Source organism: Meleagris gallopavo, chromosome 15 (assembly GCF_000146605.3).
Source record: "Meleagris gallopavo isolate NT-WF06-2002-E0010 breed Aviagen turkey brand Nicholas breeding stock chromosome 15, Turkey_5.1, whole genome shotgun sequence".
In the NCBI taxonomy this organism is placed as follows: Eukaryota; Metazoa; Chordata; class Aves; order Galliformes; family Phasianidae; genus Meleagris; species Meleagris gallopavo.
Genome location: NC_015025.2, coordinates 6,437,085 through 6,456,056, shown reverse-complemented (window position 1 = coordinate 6,456,056; position 18,972 = coordinate 6,437,085). Strand labels below are relative to the sequence as shown.

Sequence of the window (18,972 nt, the reverse complement as noted above, 5' to 3'; positions counted from 1 at the left end):
GGGCAGGGGATGCTGCTGTCCTGCGCTCCCTCAAAATCTACACCGTTTGGTTTTTCCAGCTGTCAGAAACTTTCCTCCTCTAGGATTTATAGCGCCTTTCTGGATTTGTTGCAGGAGGGAATGGTGTGAAGGGCTTGGGGGAGCGAGCGTGGAGCTCAACAGATCAAGATAGTTCCAAATAATTCACTTTCCCTTCCTCAGCCGGAGAAGCCTTTTGCAAAGGCAGAAGTTGGCGGGACTGGGAGAAGGCGATTTTGGAAGCCAAAGATGTTGCCTCTCCATCTATGAGGGGGCTGATCCCAGAGCAAGTTCAGATGCTATCTCGTCCCTGAAAATCTTCCTCCCTGCCTTCCATCCGGCTCCTTTCCACCAGTGAGATTAGCTCGGCCCCACTAAATGCTTATCTGCCGATCATTTGTCTATAAACGCATTAATTATATCTCGCTGCTTACATGCGGCTTTGTAATGATATTTTATTGATTTAAATTGTCCCTGAGGGTGTGCAGTGAATTGGGATAGCTGTATTTAAAGATACAAGAGCATTTCTAGGCACTGTGCTTTGTTTTCTCAGACAGTTTAAAAACTTCATTACTGAGGAAAAGATGGGTTCCAGATTTTGTTTATTTAATGTAATGGATGGTAAAAATCAACTGGATTCCAGTGTAGTAGGTATGCAAGGGAACCTGCAGCATCTCCTGGGCAATCAGTTGAATCTAGAACACCGATTCCACAAACGTCAGCCAACTTTGTGTTTTATGGCTCATTGGAAAGCAAAAGAAACAATCTGGTTGTGTTACTTTTTACTCAAAGGTAAACTGAGAGTAACTCACTCTGGAGAGAAGATAGGAAATGTTCGGAAGTGAGGAAAAGGCTCTAATGCAACACCACTTTCCAGCAGCAGTCAGAGCCTGCTAGGGACTTAGGAGATGGTGTGTAGGATGTCAAAACATGGTTTCATTGTGAGTTGTGCCCTTTAGCCTGACAAAAATATTACTGTGCATACGTAGCAGGAGATCACAGAGTCAGAGTCTGACGATGATACTCCTGTGAAACAAATATTTCAGGGAAGAGGAGAGGAGTTACAGCCAGAGAAGAAAGTTGCTGCTGCCACACCAAAGCAAAACAGAGGCTGTGGGAGAAGCACCGCTCTCCTCGGGCGCACAGATACACACTGACAGATTACAGTAGCCTTGGGAGGGCTCAAGCTGGCTCAAGTCGAACAAGAGAATTACACTTGCTTACCTGGAAATGTTAGGGAGGTGCCTTGTCAGGAAGGAATGGAGTAAGGACTGTCTCAGTGTTTGGGGACAGCAGCTTGAACTCATAATTACTTTTGTTGAAGTTCAAGAATAATGCAAACAAGAACACACCCTGGGTGCAACATACGTTCCTCTCAAAGCTTCTGTGTGCAAAAAGGGAAGGACAACAAAATGGTCAAGGCCCCCCTTGGGCTGAATGGCACAAGCGCTGGTATTGGGAGGTCACTGTCTGACACCAAATGATTCTGCAAAAGTCGCCTAGATGGGATGGCTTCTTCCCATAGTACCTGCTTTAAGTAGAGGGCACTGACGATTATTTTCCTTTCAGTTTCAGAGCCCACCATGAAGAGACTCCTTGTTCTTTGCGACTGCCTCTGGGCCTGGAGCCTGCTGCTGAATGCACTGACTGAAAGAAGGTGAGGAGATGTTTTTGAATGCATTGACATGTTTTGGGAACCTTGAATTTAATGCGGCAGTGTAATATTGCATGGGCTGCACTTCTGCTCAGTGTATTGGGGAAAGTTAATCCCTGTTCAAATCCTAGATAAATCTAACTAAGCGAAGATTGAAAGAAAACTGCAATTTGTTTGCGTAACAACTATTTTTTTTTAAGCAGTATTGTGAATAAAACAAAGCAAAGCCTATCTAAAGCAAGCTAAATGCAAAGTGAGTTTTAAACACCTATCCAGTCTTTTATATTCTTACAAAATGACTGCTTGAGAGTAAAAATTTCTTAGAGAAAAAAAAAAGAAAGAAAAAAACCTGTAATTAATGTGCTTTATTTTGATTTTTATTTTTAATTTGAGTGCTTGTTCATAACTTTTTCTCCCGTGGGCGCTGCTGGAATGCTCCCAGCCCCGTAGCTCCTTCTCCCATGTTATCCCCAGTAGAAAAGGGAATAGAAGTCATTTTTTTTGGATCAGGATTGTGTTCTAAGTCAGTACCTGTACCTGTGACTCCAAATCAGACCTCCTTGGTGAAGAGGGACTGCTTGGGTAAGGAATAGGCAAGCTCAAACCTGACAGCTGAACTATTTGAAAGACAATGTTGCACTGAATCTCTATGGAATGTATGTAAAAGTTATAATCCAAAAACAGCATTCAGAACAATTAGCAGTGGTACATTATCCAACAGAAAATATGTTAACTAAAAACTGTAAGGTAGTTTGGAGTATTCTAAGTCTATGACATTCAAAAATGAGTAAAAGGAGTTATGAAGACTGGCAGACCTATTTCTGTATTTTGAAAATATCTGTGTATTGTCAGTTGTGCTGCCTCATGACCCAGCAGCAGCTTCAGTTTTGCTGTGTGAAAAGTGATTCCTATAAGATTCATTTGCACCTGGATGTCCACAGTGTCTTCTCACATTTGAGCAGCCCTAGATGAACTTACCTTCTGGTACCTTGACAAATTTCAATAGACTCAAGTGTGCAAAAGGGCAAAGGTTCATCTGCACAACTGTTTTCTCTTAAAAAAAAAAAAAAAGAAAAGAAATAAAAGCGGGTGATTCATTTAACGTATAGAATAAGTGTGATGTTTTAGAAGAAATGCCTTTGTTCTGATAAGGAATGTGAGGTTTTCAAGTGTTCATGAAGTCCTACACCTGGCCTGCCTAGGTAATGTTGTGAAAATGTGTTGAGTTATATCAGTATGTGTACATCTGTATGTGGATGTTTATGTGTGTTCTGTCTATAACATATGCAAGTGCGTTCATAATGCGAGAATTAAAATGCATTGGACTAGTGTTTAAAAATTAGATGGTGTGTCAGTATTATAATGACCTGTAGATGGAGTTAGTGCACAGTGTTTTATTATACTGTGGCTTAATATGAAACCACAGTCACATACAGTCACTTTTCCCACAAATGTACATATTCTACATAAATTGCATCTGTTTTTAGAGCCATTTTGTCACAGTAACTTCCCTTGCCTTTTCTTCTGGAGTGCGTTAATTCTTTAAGAAAAAAAAACAAACAATTGTCAGACAAAATGTTTGTGATGCAGAAGCACACAGTCCTTCCATATCATTCTTCATGAGAAACAAAACAAAACACAAAATCCAGAACAGCACTGGGGCTGCTTTAACATGGGAGTTTTGACTGGAGTATCACAGTCCCTGTGGAGCTGCGATGTGCTTGATACATACACAAATGTTCAGATTCTTCCTGTTGTGATGATGTGTCCATTAAAACCAGCCCTAATGGTGCTCTTTACTTCTGAAAAAATGGTGGAAAGAACAGGTGAGGGTACTGACAGATGCAACAGCCAGGGTGGAAGCGCTGTGTTGTATTGCATCCGCTCAGACTGTGCTGCCTCTATAGTCCATCTTTCTGACAGTGCTTCTGCAAACATACTCAGTTATTTACCCCTAGAATTTCTAAAGTCTTTTGATATCCTTTTGCCACCTCAATTCTGATGACCTTCTGCTATCCTTGAGAGATGTATGTGCAGCAGCTTGTTTAATGACGAGTGTTAATAGAGAATGTAATCCAGTGAACGTTCCTGTATTGCTGTTCTACAATAAGACATACAAGAAAAAATGCTTTAAAAGATACTGCTCAAAGGAGACAGCAGGAAAACTTGTTATTTAGTGACATATAGGAGAAATAAAAGAAAAACATATTAGCATCTTACAATGCAACTGTGGGTATGAAAAATAAATACAAATCAACCTAATCTGTATTAAGTCAAATTGTATGATGTGACTAGAAGAAATGCATAGTATTGCTAGCTTTTTTAAAAGGCTGTTTGAGATTTTTTCTTCTTCATTAGGAACAGTGATTTATATGCATTGAAGTACCTTGAAAACTGTTCTCTACAAGTCACATACCAGTGAAGTAAAACAATGCTGTGAATGTCAGTTCTAAAACTTATTCAAATATGCAGTGATAGTTATTCAAATCTGAACTGCGAAATAGCTTGGAAGCATTTGCAGAGCGTCCATACTCAGACAACCTCTCCTCCTCCTTTCTCTTTTTGATACGAGTGGAATATCTATGTGAGATATACAAGGATGTTTGACTTACAGAAGAATGTGTTGCTTACAGATAATAATTTTGCAGCTACTGTAAGAGGATCAGATTGTTTTGCTTATCGGTAATATTTCTTGCAAGACGGCCTTTGCTGGTTAGAGCAAAAGCGACTGTCAGAGCACTGAGAGCCATGTACCACCAGGGTTGTACAGATAGCAGACTGCTCAAGGAGTCACAGCTGTGGCTAGAGCTGAGCCTTACAGAAGTTTCTGGTACTGCACTGTTGATCCAGTTCAGTATCAAGCGTGAGAGAAAGTGATGTTCTGCAAAGCTGCATTTTGTATTTCAGTCATGATGACTACACGTGTTTACAATGGAAGTCTTCCCAGCGATGAATGAAAAAATGGTACTGGGCTTGGCTTTAAGCCAACTGTAATCTATGATTAAGAGAATTATCTATGATTGGAAAGGTTTCAGATTTAAGAAAGAAGTCAATTCTGATGCCTTTTACAGCAGACAGAAACACTAAGCCCAAGGACTTCGTTCTGATTTGTAATGATGGAAGTAAGATTTTGGTAGCTGAGATCAAAGAGCTTAATTCTGTCTTTATTTGAGCAAAATTTCAGGACCTTTGGCTGAGTTAGAGTAATACATTCAGAATCTGTAAGCAAAGCTTTAGAGATAGGACAGATCTGCAATCCAGGAAGTGGTTCCATTTGTAAGGAAAAATGGAAGACGTCCCTCTGAATGTAGCCACTAGAAGAAAACAGGAAATAAAGCACGATTATTTACAGATTTATGATAGTATACCCTCATATGATTTACTTATTTACTCTTTGTGAGATCTTGATTTTGTTTTTTAACATTTATTTTCAGTTCTTAAATATCAGTGCTCTCAATCACTTTGACTTTCTTAGCATGCAATTCCTTCATTATCTATTGTAAAACAAACAAGCCTTTTACTGAAGAACATGTTGGAATATTACAAAGATTACTGAATAATGAGATAAGCATTGAGGAGTTGAAGTTATATTTGCTCATCTCACCCTTCATGGAAAGGCACTAGTTTTCTCAGATTTCACTAAAAATGTACAATTTAAAAATAAAATGTTTAAGTGAAATAACCCTTTATTGTAATTTTCTGGAGGAGATTTTATGATCATAAATCAGAATAATCAAGATTAGACACATTTTGGAATTACTGCTTTGTAAGGTTCCTACTTGATAGCTGTATTTCAGTTTTAACTGTTGTGTATTTCAGCTATGGACAAACCTCATCGCAAGATGAACTTAAAGACAACACCACAGTATTTACCAGGATATTGGATCGCCTGCTGGACGGTTATGATAACCGCCTGAGACCAGGACTGGGAGGTGTGTTAAAATTTTCAAAGTGTTAGAGAAAAAAACAGTTAAAACAATGTTATTTTTCCAAGATAAACTTGTTTTCCTCCAATTTATATATATATAAATGTTGATATGTAATATCTGTTTTTTCAGAAATGCTGTGCTGTCTCCCACGTACTGAGTTTTCACACATTTTTGCTCGAAGAAAGAAAATGGTTGACAATTCTAGAACCTCTGAATACCTATTAAAATTTTGAATGTAGGAAGAATAAAAGATGTGACCTGACAAATGGCAAAAATTTATGAATCAGACCTAAACAGCACATGCAAACATGCAAAAATCCCACTGACTAAGAGCAAGAGGATCTGGTTTTAAAAAAGAAAACATCAATCAATCGTAGTCATATAAATGTCTCAGAGAAGTTGATAACATTTTTTCTCCATTGGGTATGTCAGGATTTGTTTCTGTAATATTTTGTCTTTGCAAGTTGGTAAAAATGTCCTTCTTCTGCTCTCAGGGCTGAATCCATAAAAAGTTATAAAACCACATAGCAATTACATCTTTATAAAAATATTCTTACAAAGCATCCTCCTTATCCGCATCCCTACGTTGACTCTCTGATTTGTTCGTCAGAGATATGATCCAAAAGCTAGGTCTTAAAAGGTTGATAAAGGTAGAGATTCTAACTGTGCCGCTTTTCCCCTCCAGCAAAACAAAAACAAAGCAACACACCCACCCCACAAAGTTCTACTTAACCAATTTCATATAACAGTTCTCAGCAGAACCACCCTGTAAGAAAAACAGGGCACAATGCATTAAGAATTCTTATGTCATCTGCTGCAGATGAAAGGAAAGATAATTTAAACTAATCTTATTCTGTGAGTCAAGGCTACCATCTTGCAATAGCTCTTGCATTGTGAGCCTGCTTCTTCCATGGTTTGACTTCACTGACTTAAAAGAATGACTGGAGATAAAATTCTGTTTATAAAGGGTCCATTAAGAAAAAACATTCAAAAATGGGTTGGTTTGTAAATTTTTGTGTGCAGTTTCAGATAATATAAAACAAAATAAGAATCACTTCTCTACCAGTATTTTTGCTTATTTGCTTTTAAATCTTTGGATTAGTAGAGAAACAAATGTTCTTTAATCTTTGATTAATGCAACTGTAGAATTCAGTAAGCTACTATATCACAGTAAATAAACACAGCACAGAAGGCAATAAATAAATGAGACTCTGCAAACTGTGTAAAGTCTGGTACACGTCTACAAGAAAAATCTGAGAACATAATGATTTCTTGTGAGTTTTGTAGCTATTAGGATTTATTTTACAGTTACTGAAGAGTAAACAAAAGGAGACCCACAGAAAGGAATTTCTCTCCTCTGGATTGCAATCCAGAGATTGGTCACAAGGTCAGTGTAGACCCAGCCTAAAGACCTGTAAGACTGCAGTTTGCCTTTTGCTCAATACAGTGTATGCTTGTGATGTCAGTACCTCAGAACAAATTTAATTTCGCTCTTCTATTCTTCAGTGTAGAACACTAGAACTAAGTGTATCAAGACCTTTTGAGAATCCCACATCAGATGAAATTCTGTGCAGTAGATTCATGTTTAAAATGCTTGATTCAGAAGACATAATTTTATTCCACAGACTAGAGACATACATATAGGCCAGTAGTTTTAATTATAATGCCAATTTATAATAAAGGGTTTATGCTGGAATTCTTAAGTTCAGATTTTCAAAACACTGAGCTAAGAAACTCGAGATGATGTAATTTTGACGTATTTCATTTAGATAATTTGGGGGAATATATTCTGACATGTTCCAGACATAGAAATATCCTGCAAGAAGTGCAAATTCATGTATCAGTATAGGATGGATTTTGGAGGCAGATGTTCAACAGCCTTCCATTACAGTTTGATCGACTACTGGAAATTCAAAATGTTTGCACTTTCTTTTTTTCTGTGTCTTCTAAGAAAGAGTAAATGAAGTAAAACAATGCATGGTACGGTTACTTTCTCCTAAAGAAAGGGCCAGATTGCAGAAAGCTCTCTGCTTATCCCTCTAAGACCACTTCTTATGTACTACACGTATACGTATTACAAATATATGGAAAACTGAACTACGTACATGAACAGAAACAAAAAAGAGAATGAATTTCTGATGAATTTTGAACCTCTCTTTCAGCATGTGTGGAGTCCGCGCTTGATTAATTTTAAAGCCTCCCTTTTTAACATTTACTTTTGAGGTATCACCTCAAAATGAAAATGAAAAAATGCATATGTTCTTCAGAGAATAAGGCATTTAATACTATTATTTGTCAGATTACTTAGTAAGACCATACCTGAAATAAAGTGAATAGCTCTGAGAATTCTGCCGTTAAACAAAAAGAAATTACTTTTCCTTAGAATATAAAAATATGGATTAGGGGACTCATAGGGGAAAAACTGCTGAATAACTGAATATGTGTATTATTTTAAAGAATGGCACTGTGGCTAAAATTAATCTCATTTTTCTTTAAAGGAAAAACACAGCATTTCGTTATGCATTGACAAATTTCCACCTGTTACCAATAATTATTGATATAAATTCTGTTATTTAGATGTTCACTGCCTCCATATGTGGGCACAGTCATTTAGTCAGACATCACTAGGAAACAGCATCCTTAGCATTCATCCATAAACATGGACAGATAACTATATTTACAGTTATTTCTGCTTGGAAAATAGAACTTTCAAAATGAATCTAAAAATGTTCTGAATCACACTAGAGGACCCCTATTAACTCTACAAGAGGATACTCATTTACAAAAAGGAAGATGGAAGGATTGTACAGAGTATTGTATTGAATCTGAAAAGGAGAGAATCATGGTAGACATTAAGAGAAAAAATAAACAGTGAAGTCACTTAGGTAAAAGCTTAATTTTCTGTGTGAACTGAATGGATTCTAGTACTAGGAGAGAAAAAGACGTTGCTCCCTTTTCCAATGCACAGTGCTGAACAAAATAAAGAATCAGACCGTAATTTGAAGGAGTTCTGTAAGAAGGAAAACTGAAGTCAATGTTTGGTGACCTCCCATAGTAAAATTCTGTATCTAGGGTGGGAGTTTAAAAGAATGGAAAAGCAATAAGAAATGATACAAAAATAAGTTTTGTGAATAAATGAATATTACATTGACTTTTGTTCTGGGACGTCTTCATGTGGAGAACAGATACGAGTCCTGGCTTACTACCATGGCAGGCTTGGAGGGCCACAGGGCAGAGAGAGCTTTCACAGGGCAAGTTGTTTGCACCTGGTGCTTGAGATTCAATAAAATGATATCAGGTGTTGCTACAGAATTTTTTTAAAGTATCATCTTAGTGGTGTACACATCTCCTCTATGACACTAAATGATACCAGGTGGTCTGTGACCTCTTAATTTAGAATAACTGCAAATGCTATTTATTCCTTTGAGAGGGATTTTGTAGTGCGAAGATTGTTTAATATAGAACTAAGAAGAGGTTTGATCAAGCAGTTCAGAGAACATCTCCCTACATTGAATTTGCTTTTATTGTTGGGTTGAGTGGCCATTAGAGCATCCCAAATAGATCACAAATACTGCTTTAGTATTGAACAGAATTATATTTTTATAATGTTATCAGTAAGGGATATTTGTTATCTGTCTTTTGTGATTGATATCAACACTGAGTGTGACTGTCCCTAAGTGGAATGTTGGTCCATCTCAGGCAATTCATTACTTCCACAAAGTGCTTATATTTAAAATGATGGAGAATAAACTTGACAGTATTATGTTAAATAGGTTTTAAAATTCAGCTTTTCTAGAACATTGTCTATAAATATATGATAAACTGACCTTTTGGTGATTGTGGTTCCAGTGGAAATTGTTTAATTCGAACTCACATCTAAACTAACTTACAGTTTCGAGAAAATATGGTTCTAATCTGCATGTGCAATAAAAATTTAGTTAAACTGGTTTATTTCTATTCTAAATGAAAAGAGAGACCTATACTGAAGCTTACTCATAATCCCATAATAAAGAAGCATCAGATACTATACTTCACCATCTAAGAACTGAAAGGGTTTATTTTGTTTTGTTTCCAACTCTGTAGTTAATACACTGATGTAAGGACAACTGTAAAAAGACAGAGAAGACCATAGGAAAATAGCTTTGATACACAGTAGGGAGGTTTTTTACTATGAGAATGGTGAGGTGCTGGCACAGGCTGCCCAGAGAGGTTGTGGATGCCCCGTTCCTGGAGGTGTTCAAGGCCAGATTGGATGGGGCTCTGGGCAGCCTGGTCTGGTATTAAATGTGGAGGTTGGTGGCCCTGCATGTGGCAGGGGGGTTGGAGATTCATGATCCTTGAGGTCCCTTCCAACCCTGGCTGTTCTGTGATTCCGTGACTCTGTGGAGGAGCTATTAATTGGTGTGGAGAGAGTTAGCACTGACGGCATAGCTCCCTTCATAGCAGTGTGGATTATGGCTGAGCAATCTCAGGACAGCTCATTGTTCTCCATTTTGGTATCTACTTTTGCAAAAGCAACCAGTGCAATTAGTTTATGTGCAGTTTTTTCTTCAGTAGGAGCAGTTTACGCTATACAGGCATCTAATTCCCTTTCATTCAAAGCCACAGGAAGACTCTTCTCCATTTTAATAATTATAGCACACACTTAAACAAGACATGCAGGGGGAGCAGGTGCAGAATCAAAAATAAGGAAATTAATTTAAAATACGAAAATGAGTAATTTTGATAAGCCTTGTGTTCCTATACCAGCAGGTGAGAAAGGCAAATAGTTAATGTATAGTTTTCTATGATAAATGGGCTTATTTCATGCTGTTAAAATCACTCTATATTCCTTATCTTGTTCTGAATTTGTAATCCAGTCACAATTCTAGACATAATAAGCTCCCTGGGAATTTAAATCAAAACATTTATTGTTTTACGTATTAATTTAAAGAGTTTATCCTAGCATCATTACCAAAACGCAGTGGTTGTAAGCAATGACAGTAGTTTACAATGACTGATGCTTTCGTAGGCATATTTGGATCAAAATAATTTCCCCCTGACATAAACTAGTTTATTGCTTGATATTGTGTTCTGGTACCTACATGTTAAACACAGTAGTCATTTTGCTGATCAATAACCAGTTGGACCATACAGTGTACATCATTGAACATAATGCTAAAGCTAGTTGGTCACTAATAATTTACTTTTTATTTTATTATTATTATTTTTTAATGGAATTACATGATCTACAGATATCTTATCTATTTTTGGTTCAGGAAAAAGATGTTATAGTCAAGAGACATGGCCAATGTCTTCACAATTGATGGATTTATCCTCAGCAGTAAGATAGCTCCTGGCCTGAGCTTGTTTTGTTCAATGGCTTAGAATTTTCTCTAGTTCTTAGGGACACTGTAAAGGTTTTGAATATAGATCAGGATTTGAAGTTCTTGAAAAAAATCTGAGCATTTGAAGCATAGCTTAAGCCTTCCTATGGCATTCAAGCTGTAAACTGAACGTGGTTAACCTTGATTCTAAATATACATCTTAACTGTATGCATACAGTAAACGCATCTTCTGTGCAGGAGTGACTCACAGCGTTTGAAGCTCTAAACACAGCACAGTTGAATCATCTATTTAGCGAAACAGTAAACAAAAATTTCAGAATTTCCACATAGATTTGGAGGGGTTAATTTATGTGTTCATACAGATTTCCAAATTTTTCTCACTCCTCATGAAAATGTGCTGCATATCAAAGGAAAAACTAATCATCTGATGATGTGCACAGTTGTTTTTTTTTTATTTGAGGAGGACAGTGATCAGATGGTTTGCAAAAATCTAACTGGTACGATGATAAGTCTTTTTTGATTTGAGAATCAAATTTTTCTATTATTAATTATGAGTCACTTAAATTATCTTTGCTGCAATACAGCAATGAAAAGCATCACTAATTTTTCTACTAATTTTCTCAAAAACTTTCCATTTTAATTTGGAAGCCTTTAGTTTCCATTTTGTTTCCCCAAAATCATTTCCTTGAACTTTAACCTCTACTCTGTGACCGTATGTCTCCTAAATCTCTGAGTTTATATTATTAAGAATGAATCCTTCAGGCTGAAGAGCTTCCATCATCTTCTGTTTCCTAATGACACTTGTGGGAATGCTTCAGTAGGAAGGAGGTGGAGAAATGGCAAGTCAGAATGAAGGATCTTTTAAAGGGTTGTTTGAGATTCACTTTTCAATATACAGAAAGCTAATAGATCTTATGATGATACTAGATTTTCAGTCTCAAGAAAAGGTGATAAAATATCTGTAACTTAAAAAGTATACTCAGCAGTGTCTTACTGGACCTTGTGAAAACCGTTTTCTTTTTCTGGCTCTTCCATACCAGAGCATAGCCTTCACCTCTTGAACTTTGTACAAGTGATGAGTTGAAGGAGAGAGCACTTTTTCCAAGCCAAGTACTTTCTGGATAACCATATGCTTCTTCCCGTAATAGAAGATTAAATTCTCACTGTGGATTTCTTTAAGTCAAGAGTCAATTAGATGTCAAAAGAATCCTTAAATTCTCCAAGTCAGTTGAAAAGCTTGTAAACAGTGATAAGGTCATGCCTTCGTTTCACTGGACAGCCGAGTAGGAAATTGCACCTATCCAATGGTTTTGTCAGATTCAAAGAACCAAAAGAACCACCACTAAGCAACTCAGCTACATCACAGTACTTTACTTTCTGTAATTACAAATAATAAACTAGAAATTCCATCCTTCAGTTTTTCCAAGGAGTGCTACAGATTTCCTACTACCTGATTTTTGAACTGATTTTCTAACAGAATACAAGGGTCATTCAGTGCATTACAGAAATGATAGTAGAATGATAAGCAGTTTTACATTCAGATTACTGCTATCTTACAACGAGAGGTATTTTTTTGTATAAAGTTTTTTATGAAACTGATTAAATATATATATTGACAAGTTGTAGAGTTTTCAGAATGCAACTGAAAACCCTATGTACACTGTAGAACACTGACTCTCATTAGAATATTTGGGTTATATATGAAAACGTATATTGCTGGTTAACCATGATTCCATATTTCACTTCTCTTTGTGTAAGAAGTTCAATTAATCTTGTTTGTTCCCAGATGCAAAAAAAACACCAAAAATGAAGAAAAACAACTAAAAAACCACCACCAACAACAAAAAAGCACATCTGAACTGTTTTTCAAATCAGAGGATTCTATTAATTATTTTCATTTATTTATTTTACAATATTTAAATAATAATAGATGTTATAGATCTATATGTTTCTTAGTCTTAGGACAGTTTTTGCTTCGCTGCATGACCCTTACTTTCTGTGCATGTACTTTTCTTTTAGCCTCTTCAAAAATATTTTTAGAGTCACAAATTTCACACATTATTTATTTTATTTGAAAGTTATTTGAGAAATGCATATCTCCTTCTACATTTGAAATTCCTAAAAACAACAACAACAACAACAAACCAAAAACAGACAAAAAAACCAACCCATACTAGTTTGTATAGTGCTTATAGTAAACATTAAATATTCTGAGATCACTGTAAGTTCTGAGAGCTGATGGGGTTAGCCTTCAGGTGGTGTTACTCCCTGCAACTATATTTAACTCAACAGTGTTATTTTGATACTTGCCATCCTGGGTGAGCATTTTCTGATGAGTATCCTAGAAAATACCAGTATGCTCAGAAGTGACTGGCAGTCTGAGTATAGGGGGCAGGGAGAGGAAGGAGAGAGATGAAGTTTGTGAATTTCTTAAAGGAACTTTAAACAGTGGATCTCCATAAGCCAAATGTTTGGTTCTGTATGGAAATCAGACAGACATAAAAAAGATATAGTAATGAGAGGTTGAGATTATTTTCATTTGGATAAGTTTTAACTTGTTTTTGTTTCTCATAATCAGGACTAATGAAGCCATCTCATGCAAAAAATAAATTAAAATCTTTACTTTTTTATACACTGGAATGTATTTTATCTCTCTCTTTTTTCTACATTTCTGTGTCTCAGCACTAAATACATAATTCATGAGCCTGGGGTTAATTATTAGAGACCTTCAATCAGCTTGCCCAGCAGCACTGGGTACCCAATAAGACTTTTAAGTACAGTGTAAAATACCTGGCACTGTTTGTAATGTCAGACAGAAACCTTTAATAGTCAAAGTGTGACAGAATTTCTACAACAGCGGAACTATGTCTGCTGTGTTTCAGTACAAGTCGTGTCTCAAAAAGTCCTATGGAAACACGATAACAAAAAAAAATACTGTTGCTGACAATATTCACTGTGAAATTACATTGAGAAGTAATAAATTATCAGGACTGTATTGTAGACCAATTTTAGAATTGCTAATCAAAGCCAATAATTTTTCTATTTATTGTGAGAATTGGTAATGGTTAGATCTAATGAAGACTGTTGATAGACACTCACTGTCCTAATTTCCTGCTTCATCAGAGCGTGTAACTGAAGTGAAGACTGACATCTTCGTCACCAGCTTTGGGCCTGTTTCAGACCATGATATGGTAAGTGATGGCCTATATTTCTAGAGCATTCATTTTCTCTTGTCTTTTTAATTTGAAGGATGGAGGATGTAAGCAATAACTTATTTACTACTCTTAAAGCTGTTTTTTTTTAAGCCCTTGATTCCAAAATGCTGTCAGCGTTTATGTGCAATGATTCCTGTTAGCTGTGACTGCATTTAAGTGCCCTGAAATTAGCATCCTCGATGACTTTAATAATGTATTTTAACAGACCTTATATTTGCTACCTAATATATTATGAAATGCATTAAGGTTTGGATCAGTACTCTTCTGAGAATGATTGCTCAGGTCCTTGCTGGCACATCACTGATCCAATTTGCTGAGAAAGATCATAATCTTAAAATGCAATTAACACTTGTGCTTACAAAGTGACATCCATACACTCTAACCTGTATTTTTATATTAAAAGCTACTGATCAATGGGAAGTGAGTTTCCTCGAACTTGGCTGCTGAAAGAGAAGATTAATGAGAGAATTAGTGTCACTTCTTTATGGCATGAATATGAAAATCAAATTGCCAGATAACTGCAGGGGATTCAGAAGTTCAGAAAACTGAATGAAGATGTTGTGATCCCTGGTCTTAAGAGATAAAAAAAAAACGTGTAAAAATATGGATAAAGTCCTTTAAATTAAGCATATAAATGAGACCTTCACAAGTAGGTTGCTATTGACAGGGAAAGCCTGGTTTGCAATTACTAGTATCTGTTGGATCCTGTATAAAGATGAATGCTGAAAACATCCTCATTAATTTAAATGGGGGGAAAAAAAAGAAAATTCAGTCTTGTAACTGCCTGCATTTAACTGGAAGCATTCACAGAAGAAAGAAAAAATAAGAACATGTGGCAAAAATATCATAGGAAGTTCAATTTATCTCTTCAAAATTGTCATTTGTTTAATCAAAACTGAAAATGTAGATGGACCTTAAACACCAGAACTACAGAGCAAGTAACTCTTCTAAATTATTTTCATAAAAGAGCTTTATGCAAAGCCACCATTTTCCTGACTGCTTGGATGACACCATTTATAAAACTACAATCAAAACTATATTTCCAACTCACACCATCATATTTACATGAGAAAGAAAAGCTTGGACTATTTCCAGCTTCTGCTAGGAAGTCCTGAAACCGAAGGGCAATCCAGGGAAACAGTCACACTGATGACTTGTCTCCTCAGTTCATGTATGGAGTACTATGTCTAAGTACTATACCATGAAGAAGAATTCAGAAAAATTCAATAAATTACTCCTGCACTTTTTTTTAATGCTCTGAAATAGAATTCCTAGATATGTCTAAATTATACATTAAAAGGTGAGATTTTTTTGGATTAAAGATTGCTACTGACATCTAAACTTTTTGCTCTGGTGATTGATTGAGCAATTTTTGCTTTCCCAGTTCTGTCTGGAAATAGATAACCAACCATGTAACTAAATGAAAACTTCAGACACAGTCATGGGTCTAATACATACTTAATTTTTAGCGTTGAATTCAAATTGCCGCAGCTGTAGCTTGTGAGTGTGGTTGCTTGATTTTTTTAGAGATCTGTCTTTTTTGGGAGGTAGATAGTTAAAATTTCCTGAAAATTAAACTCCTTTGAAGTATTAGAGTGGACACAGATGCCTGGAGGAGGTGAGAATAAAAAGAGTACTAGATACATGCTGGTGAAAACACAAGGTAACACTTGTTAAGAGTTGCCTGACTAACCTACTGTCATCTGTTGAGTCAGATTTACTAGGAAACTCAATTAAGGAACAGCAAGTTAATAAACAGGCACTGATGCTTTCCTACTCACAGACATAAATTTAAAGCAACCAGTGACCCTGCTATATTATTTGGGAATATGTGTGTCTGGACTTCATTCTGTACTTACAGTTGATAGTTTCAGATGATTTCATCATTGAGTGGATGGTAAAGCTAATTTGATTTTGCTGGGAAAACTAATATTTGCATAGGATTTGGGTTTCTGGGATAAGATATTGAAGTAAAAAATAATCTACTTTCAAAATTACGAATAAGTATAGTTGGAAAAAAATAAATTGACCTCAGTATAGCTGCATTATTATAGCATAAGTAATCACTGCCAAAAAACATACAGGCAGGTGTTCACAGATTTTGAAAAGCAAGAGACCACAGAAAAGGATTTAGTGTAATACTCCTACTCACCTCGCATAAAAAGTAATGTGTGTACAGCCTACTTATGCTAACTCTTCTGCTTAAGGAAATGTGTGAAAATGAGAGAAAAACATAGAGAGAAAGATCAAATGAAGAGCCTATCAGAATATAAATTCATGTTAATTCCATGCACATTTAATGCAAAGCCTTCTGTGTATATTACGAGTTGGTTGTCGACACTATCTTTTGAGAGCTACCCCAAATTTGCTCCATTGACTGACCGGATTTGCTCTGTGTTGACTGGATTATGGGATCTGGACAGGAAGGCCTCACAGGCATCTGTATTGGCATGTCAAGGGGACGATGCACTGCTGTCTGAGCCTAGACTGATGGCTTGAGGCTGGGAATGAGCTATTCCAGCTGACGCCATATGTTATAAAACTACAGCCACAGTGAGACACCAGCATACCTAGACCATCTGTTTGCAGGAATCCAATGAGGCAGTTATATAGATAGTAGGTTGATATATCAGGCAGTACATGGTGTTCCTACCCACTCTCAAGTCACTCTTTTAAGAACGGCATAGACATAACCTGTTATTCTATAAAGAGAATGCCTTCACTCCATCTTAAACCTGGGAATAAAGTTAAGCAGGAGAAAAACACCTTTGGAAATAAAAACATCTAATCTTGGAAGAACCTCACAGATCTTGAGGCACGATCTCTCAGATGGTGGATTGAACTAATGAGCAGATAACTGCTTATTCTATGTCTGGAATAAGAAGCATTTACAATAATTTTGTTCATTAAAAAAAAAACAAACACAAAAATAAGCCAACAACACAGTTTTCCCAGTAAGCCTTCATTCCCACTGCTTCTCTACTCTATGCTCTTTGGGAAAGAATTTCTGCCTTTGTACCTTCCCATATGTCACCTAGTACAATACAGACCATGGTGTGGTCTACCATGTACATAAACAATTATGTACATCTGTTCTCTCTCAATGGAGAGAGAACAGATGAGTAGATTAGAGAATGTATAAAGTACTAAAGATTACCTGTGTCTGAATCTCACATTTAGGACAAAGTACTGTAAATATTCAATACTACACAATTCATTGGCAAAGTGCAAATAGGAATCTTCTTTCTTTACTTGCACGCTAAGGATAGAAGAATCTCCTCTGTGGAAAATTTATACTGAATTTTATCTTGCTCACCCACTTGCACATAAAACAGTGCTATAGTACACCGTTTGTTCTGATGGCACTCTATGATGGAGGAAAGCTATAATCAGAGTAAGAGTAAGTGATGACTTGATCGTAGAGATCAGCTGTCTGTCAGGATTCATTTGAGGAGAATTATTGTACATGTTAAAGCAGGTAGTGAAAGCTAAGGGGTAAGACAGCTCAGCCAAAATGGTTTATGGTGCAGCAGCCTGGGATAGAGAATGATGCAGTTTATGCCAGGCATGATCTGTCAGCTCCTTTTTAACTGAATCTTGTTTTCTGCTGTCAGATTCCTTTACCAAACTTCCCAGACTCTTTGTTCTTCCAACATCAGAATACTATGCTCACATAAGGGGAAGGCCCATACTCACTCCTCTAAACTTGCACCACTCCCACCTTTTGCAGTTGCAAGCAAAAATGAATGGCTTAAATGCACACTGAAGTGGTATCACCATCTGGGTCTTTTACTCTTCCCATGCATTTAAGAAGAAATCCTTGGAGCTAAGGAAGTACAGTATTTTACTGCCTTTTATACCTCCTCTATTTTCTACTCTTCTACACATCTGGGAAAAAATCTTGCACAGGGTTCAACCTGAGGCTCTGATCCAGCAAGGTTTTGAAGGAAGATGTGGCTAAAAGTGCACAACTGCTGTTACTGGAGCTGAACAAATCCAGCTTCCAGCAGCACACTGAGCATGTGATTAAGAAAGTGAAAATGCTATTATCTTTGCAATTAAATATGCATCAACATGATTCACAGGTCTCAGATGCAAACAACAACAACAACAACAAAGATCATCCCTTGGAACTCCATTTTATTGTCCATAATGAACTTATTGAGGTGTTTTAAGCCCTGAAAACAGGAAAAAAAATGACACGAGACTATCGCCATCGATACTTGCTGATAGTTGCATAAGTAATAAACAGCTCATAGTTGCTTATGTTGTATAGTGCTGCCATTTTTTCAATAAAAACCACAAGTCTAAGGGAGACTGCAAGAGAAAGATTTTAAATGTTCATTCTGCGATGTTTCTCTTTACTAATATATTCCTTGGGGAAGCTCTTTTACTTGTAGCACTGTGTGCCAGAGACATTTGCCTTCAGGATTTGCCATCAATCATTGGCAGGAGATCTCAGAAAAGGTTCCATTTCTCGGCCAAAAGATCATCATTCAGGGTAATTTGAACAGTGTTTGGATAGCTGCTTTTGGCATTTATCACAAAATCATAATCAAGAATGATGGAAGGGACAGGGTAATCCCATATAGCACTTCCACTTTGGGATGGGGTATTTCTCAATGTAAATATTATAGTATACTGCATCTGCAAGAATTTTCCATATTTTCTCCCACCCCAGTGTGAAACTATTCTGTGTTTTATTTAGAAAGCACCAACATATGTTTTCTAACTTCACCCTCTGCCTCTTAATTCCTAAAAAAAGTAAATTTGTACAAAGTCAGTCTTCAATTTCATAATGAATGTTGGTTATTTTGATTCTCCCTGTA

The 18,972-nt window shown here is 36.5% G+C and overlaps 1 protein-coding gene and 1 long non-coding RNA gene across 2 annotated transcripts in view; one reads left to right on the top strand and one right to left on the bottom strand.

Annotated features, from left to right (window-relative positions):
- Positions 1-1,559: 1,559 nt before the first annotated feature.
- Positions 1,560-18,972, top strand: part of GABRA1 (gamma-aminobutyric acid type A receptor alpha1 subunit) — a 37,598-nt gene continuing 20,185 nt past the window's right edge. The window contains exons 1-3 of the mRNA XM_003210278.4: positions 1,560-1,675; positions 5,492-5,604; positions 14,052-14,119. Of these exons, the coding sequence (XP_003210326.1) occupies positions 1,602-1,675; positions 5,492-5,604; positions 14,052-14,119 (255 nt within the window). The 5' untranslated portion in view covers positions 1,560-1,601. The remainder of the gene's footprint in view (positions 1,676-5,491; positions 5,605-14,051; positions 14,120-18,972) is intronic.
- Positions 4,788-18,972, bottom strand: part of LOC109370060 — a 79,456-nt gene continuing 65,271 nt past the window's right edge. Inside the window, exon 3 of the long non-coding RNA XR_002119843.2 lies at positions 4,788-4,986. This is a non-coding gene — a long non-coding RNA (uncharacterized LOC109370060). The remainder of the gene's footprint in view (positions 4,987-18,972) is intronic.